Source organism: Numida meleagris, chromosome 4 (genome assembly GCF_002078875.1).
Source record: "Numida meleagris isolate 19003 breed g44 Domestic line chromosome 4, NumMel1.0, whole genome shotgun sequence".
NCBI lineage: Eukaryota > Metazoa > Chordata > Aves > Galliformes > Numididae > Numida > Numida meleagris.
The window spans coordinates 49452590-49469779 of record NC_034412.1 but is presented as its reverse complement, the minus strand read 5'-3'; the positions used below and the strand labels follow the sequence as shown (position 1 = coordinate 49469779).

General features: G+C 36.5%; 1 protein-coding gene across 15 annotated transcripts in view; it reads right to left on the bottom strand.

The window, feature by feature from the left end:
* Positions 1–17190, bottom strand: part of WDR17 (WD repeat domain 17) — a 53822-nt gene that overhangs the window by 28162 nt on the left and 8470 nt on the right. For 8 of the 15 annotated variants that reach the window (XM_021396193.1, XM_021396182.1, XM_021396183.1 and 5 more), the window contains 6 exons: positions 9414–9542; positions 8182–8365; positions 6239–6469; positions 2599–2850; positions 1790–1912; positions 1239–1426 (listed from right to left, as the gene is read on the bottom strand). In XM_021396193.1, coding sequence (XP_021251868.1) covers positions 1239–1426; positions 1790–1912; positions 2599–2850; positions 6239–6469; positions 8182–8365; positions 9414–9536 — 1101 coding nt within the window. In that variant the 5' untranslated portion in view covers positions 9537–9542. Of the gene's footprint in view, positions 1–1238; positions 1427–1789; positions 1913–2598; positions 2851–6238; positions 6470–8181; positions 8366–9413; positions 9543–16990; positions 17074–17190 lie in introns of all 15 variants that reach the window. The other 7 variants (XM_021396178.1, XM_021396179.1, XM_021396180.1 and 4 more) reach the window with 1 other exon arrangement.

Genomic DNA, 17190 nt, shown 5'->3' with positions numbered 1-17190 from the left:
AGCTGCAGCAACAGTGATTTGAAAGACAAGCCCCTATCTCACCACAAAATGAAGAGCAACTCAATCAACTCATCCACTCAAATCAGTAGATTATGCCTAGGAAACTACGTATAGAACTGAATATCGGTTTCACTGTGCTGGAAACAGAGGTGGCAGCATTGGAATATCACCAGGTGGGTCCCATGAATGCTCACAGAGGAACAGAAAGAACATAGTATGCAAATTCGTCAGGACAAACTGAACCAATACAAGTCCAAAGGTGAAAGCTTCCTGGATCACATAATTACCAGTGATGGGATGTCGTGTCACCACTTGGAGCAGGAGTCAAAATGGCAGTCCATACAGTAGTGATGTGTGAATTCCTCCTTTAAGAAGTTCCAAACGCAGCCCTCAGCAGGTAAAGTGATGTGCACTGTATTTTGAGATAGGAAAGGTGTGATCCTTCTGGATTTTCTGGAACCTGAAGAAACCATCAACTCTGACTACTACATAGCACTGCTAACTAAGCAGAAGGCTCGAACTTCCAGAGTCAGACTTTCTCTTGCAGCATGGTAACACCAGGCTCCATGTGAGTCTGAAGACTGTGGAGCACACTGCCAATCTTGGCAGGACTGTCCTACCACACCCATCATATGGTTTGGATTTGGCACCTTCTGACTTCCTTCTGTTTAGGTCAATGAAAGATGAACTGCATGGGCAACATCTTCCTAGTAATGACAACACCATAGCAGCTGTAAAACAGCAGGTCACCTCTGCTGGTGTGGATTTTTCTTAAGAGCATGGCATGCAGGCTCTCGTTCACTGCTGACGAAGACGCATAGCTAATGGTGGTGACAACACTGAAAAAGAATGTTTTGTAGCTGAGAATTTGCTCTATCAAGTAGCTTTACTGTGCTTTTTGTACCTGATGCAGTTTCTGAGGAAATAAATAGGAGGCATTACTTTCAGAGTTACCTATGTAATTTAGCCTTTGTCATTTCGACCTGAGTGAACTTCACCACTTGAGTGGCACATTTCTTCTCCCTCATTACATCACAGCTGTCATTCCAGATAATGAGAAACCATCCAGATAATATTTCTTAGAAGATCATGAAGTATTAATAAAATTTCAGTTAAAACAAACATCACTGTCAACCAGAAAACTCTTAAATCTTTATTTCTTAATGACAACAAATTTACTGTTGGAAAAAGCTGTATAAGCCAAACTGTCATTCCAAAACAGAAAATAAAAGACCTACCAAATCTCTAAGGAAATCCCACTTTTTGGCTCCCATGTCATAAAGCCCAACACCACCATCCAAGAAACAACAGACAACATGGCCAGGAGGAAGAGAAAATGCTTGTTTTTGTGTTAAAGTCGGAGGAGGAACAGCCTCACTTGTCGAGGATGTATGAGGATATTTAATAGGAGATGGAAATGAAAACGCTTAATAAAAGAAAAATATACACAAATGATTATTTTCTAATTTTTATGAAATATTAATAAACAGTTACACAGAAAATTGCTTTGTATTCCCAACAGTTTACTTTTTACATACACATATGCACACGCGCACACACACACACATATATATAAAGGGGAGTACAAAGCCTGGTCTACTAAAGAAGGATGTTGTAAAGGGCTTGATCCCTTACACATTCATTCACTGGCACCAGAGGATATTTTGTTTAACTGAGAACCACAGAGCAAACAAAATCTCAGAGACAGACTTGACTACACCAAGATTCACAAAAAATATTCTCTTAACTTGCATGCATTGTAATGAATAACAATCAAAAGTACACTTACACTTCTTCTTTGGAGGAGAACTTAGCACATGCAGGCTATGGAAACCAGAATTCTTCAATTTAAAATTATCTATAGGTGTTGTATGTGAAACATTCCAAATACGTAACACACCAACTTGAGAATCTGAAGTTACAAATACAAAAACACATTTTTAATTTCTCTGTTTTACTGCACATACACTATTTAAGGACTAATAGAGGCAAAAAAAACAAACAAGCAAAAGAACCCCAATGAATTAAGCTTATTATCCTAAAAGACCTTATAGGCAAGCACAGACACCTCCACAGTAATTTCACTATTAAAAACAGTAATTAGTCATATTAGTTATTTAAAATTCAGCAAATAAACTCCTCAGAATCCCTGTCATAAAATGTTCTCAAAGTCTGACTTCCCTTATTCATTGGTTCTCCAACCTTGACACTAAGGTATAAGGAAGAGGAAGGAAATAGCTTAAAAATGATAATCTCTCCAAAAATAGAGAAAGCAGAGAAGCAAGTGATATGCACTTGCACAACACTTTTTACTCTTATTCCCAAGCAACTTAAATATTATTGCCGAAGTCTGTATAAGGAAAATATTATCTAGCAAAAATAGTTAGATGTCACCTGCATGTAAATACATTTAAAAACCGTTCAGCATAGTTTTCTGTTCTTCTCCACACAAATATTTGAGGGGTATTTTTTGTTCAATCTGTATATGCTTCCATTTGTAAAAACGTTAAGAAACAAAGATCAAACCTTTGATATCAGTTTTGAAGACTAAATGCTATATTTATCACTTTTCTGTAAATTGGAAAATAAAGGGCTTACCTCCAGTTATAAACATTCCAGGTGCACTAGGAACCCAGGCTAAACACTGAACAGATGCTGCTGCACTGGGAAAACTAAATTTTGTGATACAGGACAGAGATTCTGAATCAACTAGTTGAACGCCATTATGTAAATTAGCAACAAGAAGGTAGTCAGTTGACAAAGGGTCCCATTCCAGTGCTGTAACTGGATCTTCTTCATCTGCTCCTTTAAGAGACTCTGGTCTTAAGACATGTTTCTGATTTTTAGAACCTTTAAGAGCACAAGAATACAGATTATTTCAAAGTCATATCAAATATATCCTCTGAATAGTAGATCTCACTTTTGTCTCTCCCTGAAATTGTTTACAGTCTGCTCTTCTATTTGCACCAGTGAACTCAAGGAAGCTGACTTTGCAATATTTGACCTAAAGTAGTTCTGCAGATGACTATTTTTAAAACACATGTATGTTACTAAGAAGTAAATACATACAATACAGAAAATACAGGCAAAAGAAAAACAACGCAAACAAGAAAAGGTTTGTAGCAGTCAAAGCAACAGTTTCAAAACAACTGCCTTCAGAAATTATTACTTCCCAAAACTGTGTGGGCAACTATTAAACATTCATAGATTTTAAAGACAGAACAGGTCATTAGGGCTACAAAGACTATTAGGGATCTGAAGCATCTCACTTATGAGGAAAGGCTGAGAGAGCTGGGACTCTTCAGTTCAGAGAAAAGAAGGCTGAGAACGGATCACACCACAGTTTATAAATATCTGAAGTGCAGGAGTCAAGCGGATTGGTGCAGATGCTTTTCACCGGTATGTAGCAATTGATCAAGTTGCAACAAGCAGAAACTGGAACACAGGGACTTCCATACAAGCATACGAAAGAACTTCTTACTGTCAGAGTGATGGGGCACTGGAACAGGTTGCCCAGAGAGGTTGTGGAGTCTCCTTCTCCGGAGATATTCAAGACATACCTGGACATCTTCCCGTGCAACCTACTCTAGGGAACCTGCTTTAGCAGGGGCGTTTGTCTTGATGATCACTGGAGGTCCCTTCCAATCCCTACCACCCCTGTGATTAAATATCTAATTTAACACCTGCGTAACAGATGGCCTATTTCACTCAATAATCCATACTACTCAGAACCACCATTTTAAAAATCATCTCTACTTCCCACATATTGTTTACGTGAAGAGCTGACTCTTAGTTTTATAAAGATCCTAAAGAATAAACAAGAAGATAAATCTGTATTTTTGAAGTTGTGACCTTGTACTAAGAAAAAACCTATGAAAGTAGTTTTGAATCACTTTTTAGCAATTAAAATCTTCAGTTATTCAGATTTTAATCCATTTCTCATTTTTGATAAGGAGAAATATCATTAATTTATTATATTTTGATAAATGCACACTTAACCGTACTTAATGATTGATATAGAATACGCCTACCAAAATTAGTACCAAAAATGCAGAAAAGTTTCTTGTTCATTGGGGAACAACCTTAATATTAAAATAACTATTATTCTCTATTATTTCACTTTATATCTGGTGTTAACCTTATAAATCAGTTTCCAGAAATAGGGCAATGAATTTAAAACTGCAGTACAACTCATAGCTGCATAAATTGACGCCTTCACTCCACTTACGTTCGTATACAGGAAAACTACAAAGGTGCAGTTGTCTCTTCTAAGCATCAGGCACATCATCAAAAACATCATTAAATATTAGCCAGAACTTTAGGATTCCCACCAAAAGTCCTCTTGAATGAACAATGCCAGTCATGTTCAAACACCTCAGTTTTTAAGGAAGCACAACCAACTGATTAGGGAGTACGGACACCTAGGAGGTGCCTTGCTTTGAGTGTCTCCAGGAACAGGGCATCTGCATCCCCAGGCAACCTGTGCCAGTGCCTCACCATCCTCACCATAAAAGACTTTTTCCTTTTATATCATGCAAATCTACCTTCTTTAAACTTGAAGCCATTTCCCCTTGTTCTGTCACAACAGTTCTTGCTGAACAGTCTGTCCTCTTTCCAATCACTCTTCTTTACATATTGAAAGGATGCTATCAGTTCACCTCAGAGCTTTCCCTTCTCCAGGTTAAACAGCTCCAGCTCTCTCAGCCTGTCCTCACCGGGGAGGTGTTCCATCCCTTGGATCATTTTTGTGGCCCTCCTCTGGACACGCTCCAGCAGGTCTACCTCTCTCCTGTACTGAGGACTCCACATCTGGACGCAGTACTCCAGGTGAGGCCTCGCCAGCACAGAGTAGAGGGACAGGATAACCTCCCACTCCTTGCTGGCCATGCTTTTTTGATGCAGCCCAGGATACGTTTGGCTTTCTCATGTCCAGCTTACCATCCATCAGTATCCCCAAGTCCTTCTTGGCAGGGCTGTGCTCAATTATTGCGTCCTCCAGCTTGTATTTGTAGTGGAGATTGACCACCCAGGTGCAAGACCTTGCATTTGGGTTTACTGAACCTCATGAGGTTCTCTGGGGCCCACTACTCATGCATGTCTAGGTCCCTCTGGATGGCATCCCATCTCTCAGGCATGTTGACCACACCCCGCAGCTTGGTGTCATCCACAAACTTGCTGAGGGTGCACTCTACCCCACTGGCAATGTAATTGATGAAGATATTAAAGAGTATCAGTCCCAGCACTGACCCTGGGGGGAACCACTTGTCACTGATCTCCATCAGTATCAATGCTCTATCTGTACAACAGAAATCCCTTTCCAATTATTTCTATTTTCTACTCTATTTTCATATTGAAATCTAAAGAAAAGAAAACAAGAGAATCTCAGTCCAATATATACTTAGAGGCATTATTACAAGACTTTCATTTCCCTACGCCAGTACTGATTCAGCAAAGAACTGCTGAAGCACGTGACAATTTAGTACAATTAACTGAAAAAGAATTTTTTTTCAGTGGCTGTTGGAATATTGTGGAAAAATCAGTGTATTGTTTAAAGAGCAATTTTCTTCAAAGCTGAAAAATCAGTTTTCAGCAGAGGAGAAAGAAGTACCTAGAAAAAAAAAATCAGACTATTGCATACAGCAACCTGTCTTCAGAGAAAACTATTTACTGACCCACATTTTATCTTAGAAGGACGGGTCCTTATTCAACAAGACACTTTCACTGGATTACTGGGCTATCTACAAAGTATGCATAGATGTGTTGGGTCAATTACAGACAATAAAGAGAAATTCTTCCCCAAACAGTCCTTAAGAAAAGAGAATTTTCCATACTGGGCTTATAGAAAGCTTGACCTACAAAAAGACAAAGAACCCTAGAACAATACAGAAGCAAAGTAAGAGACTATTGAAAAATTCAAGCTGGTCTACACAGAATAAAAAATTACTGGGAAATACAATTCAGTAGAATTTTATGGCTGTTATCACTCCCTAAAGTTTGTTACACTTGTCAAAATTTTCAGTGTTATCACATAAAGAAGAACCAACAAAGAAAATACTGGGTGCTTTCTATCTAAATAATTTGTGATATTATAAGGACCTGTGATATATAAGGGTATATAAGTTTTGTATACGTGCTTGTGTTCATAAAAATCTAAATGAAAAAAAGTACAGAATTACATGCATATACCAAAATCATCATCAACAAAAATATACACATATTTTACCATATCAGTTTTTACCTGGCTGAAAAATAGACAGACTTCCATCAGTATGTCCAAAGACTACTTTCCCTTTTTTTTTCGGATGCCATCTAAACAGACAGATATCCGACAAGAAACTATGTGCTCCTTTATGTGCAGTTACCACGCTGAAAGGTCCTGAGATAGTCCAAATGTACAAGGGACCTCTGCGGGACACAAATGCAACTGTGTCACCTTCATTCCAGCACCAGCTAAGTGACGCAGGAATTCCTGAAACATACACAATAAGGATTTGAAATTCAGTACATTACTGCCAGGCTCAGCATTAGCAATTGTCTTGAAAGCCTCTAGAAACAATTATTCTTTAAATAAGAATGATTAGACAGAAACTTAGTCAACTGTATGAACATTTTATGGTGTGAAAGTAAACTACATATATCTATAACGTAGAAATATTTCTCAAATTATTTGAATGCTACTTTGACAGGCTGTAATTCATGACAGCTGTACTTGATTTCATTAGTGCCAAGGACAATCAGACACATAAGGGAGTATAAGCTTGATCCTGTAAACATTCCTGTCATTCATTTGCAATTTCACTCACAATGTTTTACTGCAAGCTATCTGCATTAGTTAGTAACACAGTAAAAACTAGCTTACAATTTCTATTTTGCAAAACACAATGAAATTTAATTTAGAGATAAGTATAACAGAGATAGGTTTGTGACAAAACTGGAAAGTTTGGAAATTAAAGCGCATTCTTGATAGTTTACCTCTGGAAATCTGGCATTTTTAATTCAGTTACATAACACCTACCTACAGGGTCTGCAGGTTAAGGATTTCAAACTTAGCAACTCCAACACTAATTATCCTTGAAATTTAATAATGCCTGTCTGAAGGGGTAAACAACAAGACAAACTCCTCAAGCTGAAAATTTGTAACTGTTCCAATTTAGACATTTTAATGCTACTTTCGCTGTCTTTGATACTTCCACATTATCAGGAGCCTTCAACAGACTATCCTAAAAATAAAGTGATTTTTATAAAGTTTAAAACTAGAAAAGCTGTTACTTCACATGTATTTACTGGTTGAAGTAGTTTTCTCAATAAGCGATGTGTTGAGAAACTAGGATCAGTTTTTACATTACTGCATAACTGGAGCCAATCTTCTGTTTGGATTTGATCAAATCATTGCGTGCATCCCTACTTATTCCTTTTGCAGCATATGCAAGACATACAGGATATTCTGAGGTATCCCAGATACTCTCTACAAAGAGAGCAGTGAGTCCCAAAATGTCCTGGAACAATCTGAGATACTGACTGTTTTCAGGCTGCATCTGTTTTCCAAGAACGTAAATACAGGAGTCAAACATGGCCAACTGACTGCATGTAAGAACAAAAATATACATGCTGGTTTTGATTGAATGAAGCAGAACTGGGCAGGAAAAGGTAACAGGTATAGACATTTAACACCTCTATTCTGCAATCTCCTAATCAGCAGTTTTAAGTCCTCAGATATTATGTGGTTGGGCAACCATTAGAATATTTCAATAAAAACTGTTCTTCAAATTCATGGATTCTACTTCAATTTGCTGAATGCTACATTCTATTTGGCTTCATTTTCATAAGGTTATCATGAAAATACATTACCTAAGGTTTAAATCTCAATTATTTATCCTTTGTAAAATGATAAAAATGTTTGTTTCTGCTCAAAAAGAAATCAATGGCAATGTAAATTCCTTACTTGGTCAAGTACTTCATTCTTTCCTTTATATTTTTTCTTCACTAATTACTGGATAGTTTGGAGCAATTTACTTGAATACATTATCATAATTTTCTAAAATGAACAGTATCTGATCACATTCTGTCGTGTAACTGTTATATCCTAGCCTACTACTCAACTACTAGTTTACTGTATATCAAATATTTACGATAGTAGAAGATAAACTGTATGGAACAAACAGATCTCCGTGTCTGAAATACCTTTTGTATCATCCAGCTTGGCCACAACTTTCTGCTCAGGCACATTCCAAATAATTACTAAACAATCTGCACTGGCACTCGCAAAAATGTCAGGATTGTGCGGACACCAAGATATGGCTGTGATTGTCTTCTTATGCTCAGACATAATTGCTTGGAGCTTGAATTCATTGTACTGGTGATCCAGCTAAACAAAAAGTAAAAATTCATTTTAGAAATAAATATTTTGAAAACTCACCTTAAACACTGTTGAGTAGGAGAACAGTTCGGGCTTATAGATGAACTGTGACAGATTTAACAATTCTGACTACCCGATATCTCAATCAATTATATTTTTATGAATTGATCTTCCACTGAAAAGTCGCCAAATATTCAATCAGCTCAAACAGTATTAACATGTTATTATTTTCACTTATACACAATTATCTTCTTTTAATAACTGCACTGAAAACAACTTTTACAGAAGGATTCTAAAATACGTTCTTTATAGGTAATCTACAAGAGACAATACAAAAATAAGTACGAAATTCTTCTCATTTCTTATTTTACTTAGTCTAATTTTAAAAATCCCTAAACTCAACACAAAATTTTATTCTAATCCCACTAGCAGTATAACCTGCGCAGTTAAAATAACTTCATCCTTTATTTCCTGCACTATTTTTCAGTCTGAACATGACACATGACAGCATTTACATTTTTTTTTTGTTTGTTGGTGTACAGCAACTGGGAATATTAAAAAACCACACTGCTCTGCAGTTCAGAAACAATGAAAGTAATAGCTTATTCCAAACAAAAGAAAGGTCGGCCAAGGAATCCACAACTTGGTAGATCCATGTCCAAAGTTCCCCAGAACACGTTAAAGCTGCCTTAAAAGATTACTTTTACAATTCAAATGAAACTGTGTAATTGCTTCATTTCCCTCTCAAAACCTGTTCTATTACTGCACTTCATTCATCTCAAGCATTTATTGGATTGAGCCTGTTTGTTTTTTTTTTTTTAAATGCAAATAATTCTGGACACACACAACTTCCAATATAATATTTAAATCAACTTTTTCACCTACTGTAACTAGTAGAAAAAATAATTTGGAAAAGGTATCTTGAATGGGAAATTGAGTACTACACAGATACCTTCTCAGCAGTAATCGTACTTCTAAAGAAACATACTGAAAGGGCTCAAAGTGATATAGACAGTAATGTATAAAAATTAGTCTGTTAAATAAAAATAGTCTTTACCTGATAAATATAAATAGCAAGCGTAGCACAGTAGGCAAATCTGTCCCCGCTAGCAGCACAAACATCTTTGTTCCATGGCTGACATCCAGCAGCTAAAAGACCCACTTGTCTAACCTGGGACATTTTTGCCTTTAAGACAGAAAATCATTAAAATACATGAAAACACAGTGTTAAAGAACAGAACAACGCCTTTTTGTTTCCATAAATATTCATTTTCCACCTTAAGAATACAGCTAGCTTTTGTTTTAAACAGTAAAATCTTGCATTTATGAGGTATAAACGAACATAACAGAATTAAAGCCAGGTGGATGTTCACAGGCTTCTTCAGCATTACAAAAGAAGGGGATTTTGATAACACTGAAAGAGTCTCTTAGGGCTGTGGGATGCAGGGAAGTAGTAAACAGCACATGAAAACATTAATTGTTCCTGATTTGCCACTAGCTGAAGCTGTTCTTCACTTTCTCCTGTAGTCAGATTTTAACACTGTCTAAATCAAAGTGTGATGTCTTCTCTGCTATCTCTTCATTCCTCACAGAGGCATCTGGACAAAATAAACCACGTGCAGTACTTCTGTGTTAAACACATCAAACAACATGCCAACAAACATGGAGGAAAAAGATCTGGGGGTGTTGACAGCCTGCTGAACATGAGCCAGCAGTGTACCCAGGCGGCCAAGAAGGCCAATGGCATCCTGGCTTGCATCAGAAATAGTGTTGCCAGCAGGAGCAGGGAACTAATTGTTCCCCGTACTCAGCACTGGTAAGGCCACACCTTGAACTGAACACCAACTGCGTTCAGTTTTGGGTGCCCCATTACAAGAAAGACGTCTTGTATGTCCTGAGAAGGACAATGCAGCTGTGAGCTGTCTGGAGCACAAGTCTTATGAGGAGTGGCTGAGGGAGTTGGCATTGTTTAGCCTTGAGAAAGGAGGCTCAGGGGAGACCTTACTGCTCTCTACAACTGCCTGAAAGGAAGTTGTGGTGAGGTGGGTGTCATCATCTTCTCCCAATTAACTAGAGATAGGACAAGGAATAATAGCCTTAAGTTGTGCCAGGGGAGGTTCAGGTTGTATATGAGGAAGATTTCTTCTCAGAAAGCACAGTAACTCACTGGAACAGGCTGCCCAAGGAGGCATTCAAGAAATGTGTAGATGTGGTACTGAGGGACATGGCTTAGTGGGCATGGGTGATGTGTTCATGGTTGGACTAGATGATCTCTGAGTTCTTTTCCAACCTTCACGATTCTATACCACTATCTTAGTACAACTATGAATTACCTATCATCACCGTCATCCTTTCAGGAGAAGCTAAGTTTCCTTAACTACCATGTAACAAAATTTGAAGTGAGTTGTGGAAAATATAAAGCAAAGTTTACTACAACATTACTGTATTACTGCTTAGCAACCTGTGACTCCAGTGTCTGAACAAAGATTTTCCTCTAGATCACCTCTGCAAATTAGAAGTCTGCACAAAATCACTCACTCTAACTGCACATTTTCTCTTCTGTATATGAGAGAAATAATCATCTGCAGGGAATTTAAAAGCTGTAGCAGAAAAGGCCTTTAGAAGAATGGTGTAGTACAAGAAATACTAGAGGGAAAAAATATGCTTATTTATGAGAAACAGTATTACAAAAGGAATCTCAAACTACTTGCCCTGCTCAGAATGTGAGGATAACTGACTTTAACATAAAAACACAAGAAATAATCTACTGGGCCAGATGAACTGTATGTTTAACTCAATAACTGATTAATGATTATATATCAAACGTCTGCCTAGACAGAACATAAGCCCGGTCATTTTTCTATAATCCATTTACATGCCAAGAATGTAAACATCAGCAAAGGTCTTGTTTGCTAAAATTCATTCCTCCCTGCAAATTTATTACTTTAATGAATTGTTATTCTCAATTTTATATTACAATGCACTTCATTCTCACTTGTAGAGTACCGATTGTTAACAAAGTGCAACACTACCGTAAAACACTTTTTCATCAATACAAACATTCAACATATTAAGTAGTACTAAGAGGAAATATAACAAATTGATACAAACACTTGCAACAAAACACACAACATACTAGGAAGGGTTTCTAGCAATAGACGCTTTTCATCAAGACTCAATTATTTTGCTTAAAAAAAAAAATAGTGCTTGTGGTTGTTTTTTATTTTTCTTGTAGAAAACAAAACCTGGCCAGTCATTTAGGAGCTCCACATGCATCTATCTATGGATAGCTGGGCTACAGTTATCAACAGAAAAGTTACAAGGTACTCCATATACATATCCTAATGACAGGATAGGCACTAGCCACACACTTTTGAGGAAGTGATGATTACTGGTAATCTAAGGCTAGTCCACCTTCAAATTTTTATTTATATGTATGTTTCAGAAATGCAACCATTTTCTGTTATAGTTTCAACCACAATTACCTTTATGGACCAAAGCAAACTTGGAGGAAAAAGTCGTTATGAAACAAAAATTCCAAAGATCTCTTTTTGAGATATGAAAGTAACAGGAAATAATTCAGGCACAACTTCAGTTATTATTTATTAAGCACAACTGCTTCCTTAAAAGAATAAAATCAGAAAGCTTCACATAGGAAGATATATCACTAAGGAGATACTCACTTAAAGTATAACCACTTCTTGAACATATCAGAGTTTTAGAGCTCTCCTTGTACATACATCAATTACGTGAATCAATAAGACTGCTGAAGGGACCATGCCCTTGTGGCAAAGGAGGCTAAAAGGTTTCCTAGGCTGCATCAGAAGAGCTACCAGAAGCTCAAAGGAAGTGATCCTTCCCCTCCATTCAGCACTGGTGAGGCCACACACCTTGACTACTTCAAGAGAGACCTGGACACAGGGCCATGAAGATGACTAAGCGGCTGGATCATCTCGTGTACTGAGTGATCATGTACTTTTTTCTTAAGGTCTGATATCCAAATGAAAGCATCCTCTAAATAAGACTACCACGTGAATGAAAAATGTTGTTTTGTGATATTGTATTATTTCACAATTTATGCCTAAGAAGCATTAGTAAACTTTGATTCCTGGCAGTTTTTTCCTAGTTGTGTATGAAAAAAAACAAAATAAAATAATCCACAGAAAAACAAACTACGTTATATATGTAAAATATTTTAAGCTGCACAGTAGAAAGCACTTGAAACTCCTTGTAACTAATCCCATAATCCTTTACAATTATACTTCTCTTCAAAGCGTATGTTGTTAATTGTTTTGGTTTTGTATTTGAAGAAGAAATTGCAATTGTGACATTGACTGCTACGCCTCTCACAAGCATCATGCACCAAAGCGGTTTACAACAGACTGTTTTTCAGACATAGATTTCTGCTGAACATGTTTATAATACAAGGGAAAAAAAGCAGTATTCACTTTAGCAATTTGGTAAAAATTACAAATGCAACTTAAATGAATAAGTGTACTACATATTACTTCACACAATGCATTTTTAAACAACAAAAATGTGTATCCTTGGTTAAAAACACATTTTAAAATAAATGATATATAAGTAGTTATCTTGTCGAGTATACACTGAAAAAACTGTGCATGTAAAAAACACATATACTGCCCTTGGAAATCTAACAGAGTGCTCACAGTTTCCAAGGAGATGAGGGAAAGAGGGAGGACAACAAAAACTTTTTTTTCCTCCCAACTGGCATAAGCAGCAGCAGCAACATTTTAAGTTGCTAAATCTTGGGGGAAAAAAACACTAAATTGAAGTTCTGTTCATCATAGAATTACATTATTTAAAAATAACATTTGGATGGACTAGATACATAGACATGGCTATATATCAATATCTTAGTGATAAATGCCTAGTAACTCCTACCTTAGCCTAAGAATCATATTTTGTAAACCATTTAAGAATTTCCACGATCATTCCAAGACCTTGCCACTTCCAAAACGCAAAAATCTTGTTCTGTTTGTAGAGTAAAATGACTTTACTTGACCATGAAGGAACTAAACCTTGATGTTCACATAACAATGCAGTTATAAAAGAATGCAGGAGAAAAGACTGAGCATTGTGTTGCACAAGACTCACACAATGGCAGTGTCAGTAGCCTAGCAACTGCAGGTCTTCAGACTGCACAAATTCAATTTCAGCATAACCCCTTTTTCTCTGCTTCAGCTACTCAATTTCAATGTTGTTTTTTCCGATTGTACAATAATATTTACTTAATAATACCTGTTTAGATCAACCATTTAGTACCCTTTATTTATTATGTGTGCTTGCATGTTTTAAGTATTCACAAATGCACAACCATCACCACTATCATACGCTAATACCATTAGCAATTGTACATTTACAATGTGGCATGCACACAGAAGTGAGCATACAATATTTCATGCTAATCAATATGCTTTTGTATATATTAAAAGACTGTTTTCTGATCAGCTATATATACCAACATCTTAGGTTTCCCCTGCTTCTACTGTTATTGTCTTCCTGTTAAGTTTGTACGTCTTCTTATGATAAAAGCTTGCTGCCACAGCTGTAGGTTTGATATACAGATATTATCTTCCACCCGTACTATTGCTCCTAGGTCAACAACAATGTAATAATTAAAGATCTACTTTAGCGATAGAAAAAAAAAGTTTCCTTAAGAACATTGGGCATATTTGTGGGAAAAGCCACTAGAGATGAAAAGGTGACCTGCAAGCCTTAGAGCTTCACTTCTATTGCCCTATTTAATCAGGCCAGTTTGAAGCATCATAGAACAGAAAAAGAATTCTTCTGGTTAAAAACATGAAGATTTTCCAAACAAGAAGTCTCCATGTCTGTAGCCACAGCAGAAACCAAACTAATTCCTCTCTGTGCTTGCCTTAAGATTAACCAGTACCCCTCCAAAGGGGCTGGAAAACACCAAGCACGTTACAGCCACGTTAAGAAATTAAGTTATAGCTAGTAATCTGCCCAGACCCATCAAATAAAGCATAATTGAAAATATTCCATTACACATGCAACTTAAAAGTCAACAGATAAATTAAGACTAAACGCAGCAATGAAATCTCCCCAAAACTTTAACATTTCAGATAGGATCATTTATTTAAGAAACTAGTAAGCTTTCTAAATTTTGTATGATGTTCATAAAGTAGGGAAATACTTGTAAATATTTACCCGCTTGAATCAGTATTTTGCACAATTTCATATCCCTAATATTAAAATGTAATTGTGTCTGTTAATTTATACATTTGAGGAACTTCAAAAGTAGAAGAAAGCACATAAAAGAAATCTCACACTATGAAAATGAAAAACTGATGATTATCAAAGATCACCTGTCATGGATTTCGGCAGATCCATAGGAAAAGAAGTTAGAAACAAAGAATAGAGGGCAGTGTTATTTATCAATTCTAAGTGCTTAAGACCAGAACTGATATTGATATCAGTTGAGCTATTATCTTCAAACAAAAATCCTTTCTGCTTTGCAGGGAGTACCAAAAAATCCTAAAGAAATTTTAATTCCTGATACAATCAAGTTGCCGTTGCTATCTTAGGTCTCTGAATAGTCTTACTGAGGCTGTACGTGCACTGCTTCAAAGCGACTGCTTCTCAGCAAAAGATGAGCTAAAACTGCCTACATAAATCACGACAGTGACAAAGCAGAATAATTATGTAGGTTTATGCATGTACTACTGTTAAAAGAAGTTAAGCGCTTCGTACTTCCCAGCAGGATTTAACGTAGTCTACTGCTTCTTAAAGTGTCAGGTTGGTTCCTAGCTTACCACTGACCAGCGCAGACAGTCTGTATGCTTCTCTAAAAAGAAGTAGACAAGTTTCTCTCTACTTCCATACACAATTCATGGCACACAGGTTATCACATAACTCCTGGAGTATCAGAAGAATAACCAGTGGCAAGTCGAGAGCCAGTTTCAGTGTATCAGTTGAAAAAGGCTTAGAATTTCAGCACCATTCCTCAAGAATAGCAGAAACCTTGGCTATACTCATCACCTGCAAATGCTGACTGCAAGTTTCCTAACTTATGACTAACTAGCAAGTTTAAAATGAGCACATTTGATTATCTGGACACTGACTAGGAAAAGAATGCTTACAGAAAAGATTATTTTAAAAGAACAATGTTCTCCTAGTTTTCATAGCTATTTTAAACCTCCACAATAAACCCAGAGCTGAAGTACTAGCAGAACCGATTTAACTACAGCACATTGGACTTCACATGGGAAGAAGTCCTAGAGATGTTCTGCATCTCAGGCTGACATTTGGTTAAGTCTGGATGTAAACCAGCCTGAAAGTGCATTCTGCCCCATAACACTGGATCTACAAACAGTGACTTCAGAAGATGAGCCAAAGGAATCAGAAGCTCCATTTAAAGACAAAAGCAACCAGCCAAGCCTCCCCACAAAGCTCATTTTTATTTCCTGGAAAACATTACCATAGCAGGCAAGGAGGAAAGAAAAAAGTATTACAGTCCTTATTGGTGACAGCTCAGCAAATACACAGAGATTCTTCCATTCACCTGCTCCCCTAATCCCTTGCTTACAGGCTATTACGTAATAATGCATGTAATTTTTGTTAAAATTATCCTTCTGCAGGCTGGTATTTTTGCCTACCTCTGATGACATGATTCCATGGATATGCAATAAATACAAAAGAAATTTTGAAACAACTTTAATCAAATGCTTATCTTTAGAAGTATATAATGATAGTCAAGGTAACCTAAAGTAACAGAACGCTAACTTCAAGGCAAAGCATTTAGAAATTAGAAGTCACAATAAAGGAGATGTTGCGTTTTTAAGTCAGTCACCTTGACTATCTATGAAAACATCTTTAAGGATATATGTATATATATTTATAATTCACAACTATAATTCCTACTCAATTTCCAATTCCACAGTAGAGAGAAGCTTCTCAGGGACATGATTATAAGAATAATAAAGCAGAAACAAACCCTTAATTGAAATTGAAAAACATTAAAATACTATGTTTAAAATTTAACAGTAATTTAACATTACAAAATCTAAGTTGGAGGAAGTCTTGCAGAGAAGTGTTCTTGACTTTAACGCGCTACTTGTACAGCTTAACTAGAATATCTTTTAAAGTGTGACTTTAACAAGACAATCTAAATACAAGTACTACAGCTTGAAACAGACTAAGTCTGGTACTTCTGACAACACGTCATCGAGACCCTTGAATTATGTACAATCAACTTGAGACATCATACATAACTGATAACAAAGATAGATGTATTATTAATCCAGTACCAGAACTTGAATTTTCTGATACATTATATAACACAAAGAAATACATACAACCGTGTATTATCTCAGTGTAAAATACCTAACCATACTCCGTAATAACTTTTTCACATCTTGCAATCCAAAGTTTCCAAAATCACTGAAGATTGCTTTTGTGCTGGCTAACTGTCAAAATGATGTTACCTCTGGATGCATCTCATCTTTGAGTCCCCAGTGATCAGCTATTAAAAGATTATTCCACATGTGAGACATTCTAAGGCAAGAGCCACATGTAATATTAGAACAGTGCAAGAATTACTAGCATCTGCCATTTTTTTAATATTCATGAATGCATAAATGACATTACCATGTGATACATGATTTTCAAAGCTGCTGGCCTTTGTGTTTCAGTAACATCACCTACATCCTGATTCAGTAGCTGAGAACACACTATTAAAATGAGAAATAGAAATTACACAGTTACGTAAAACAACTTGATACAGTGAAAGAAATCTGATGTTGATTTCTCATCCTAAATCTATGAAAGCAGATGTAGACCAAGCTTGC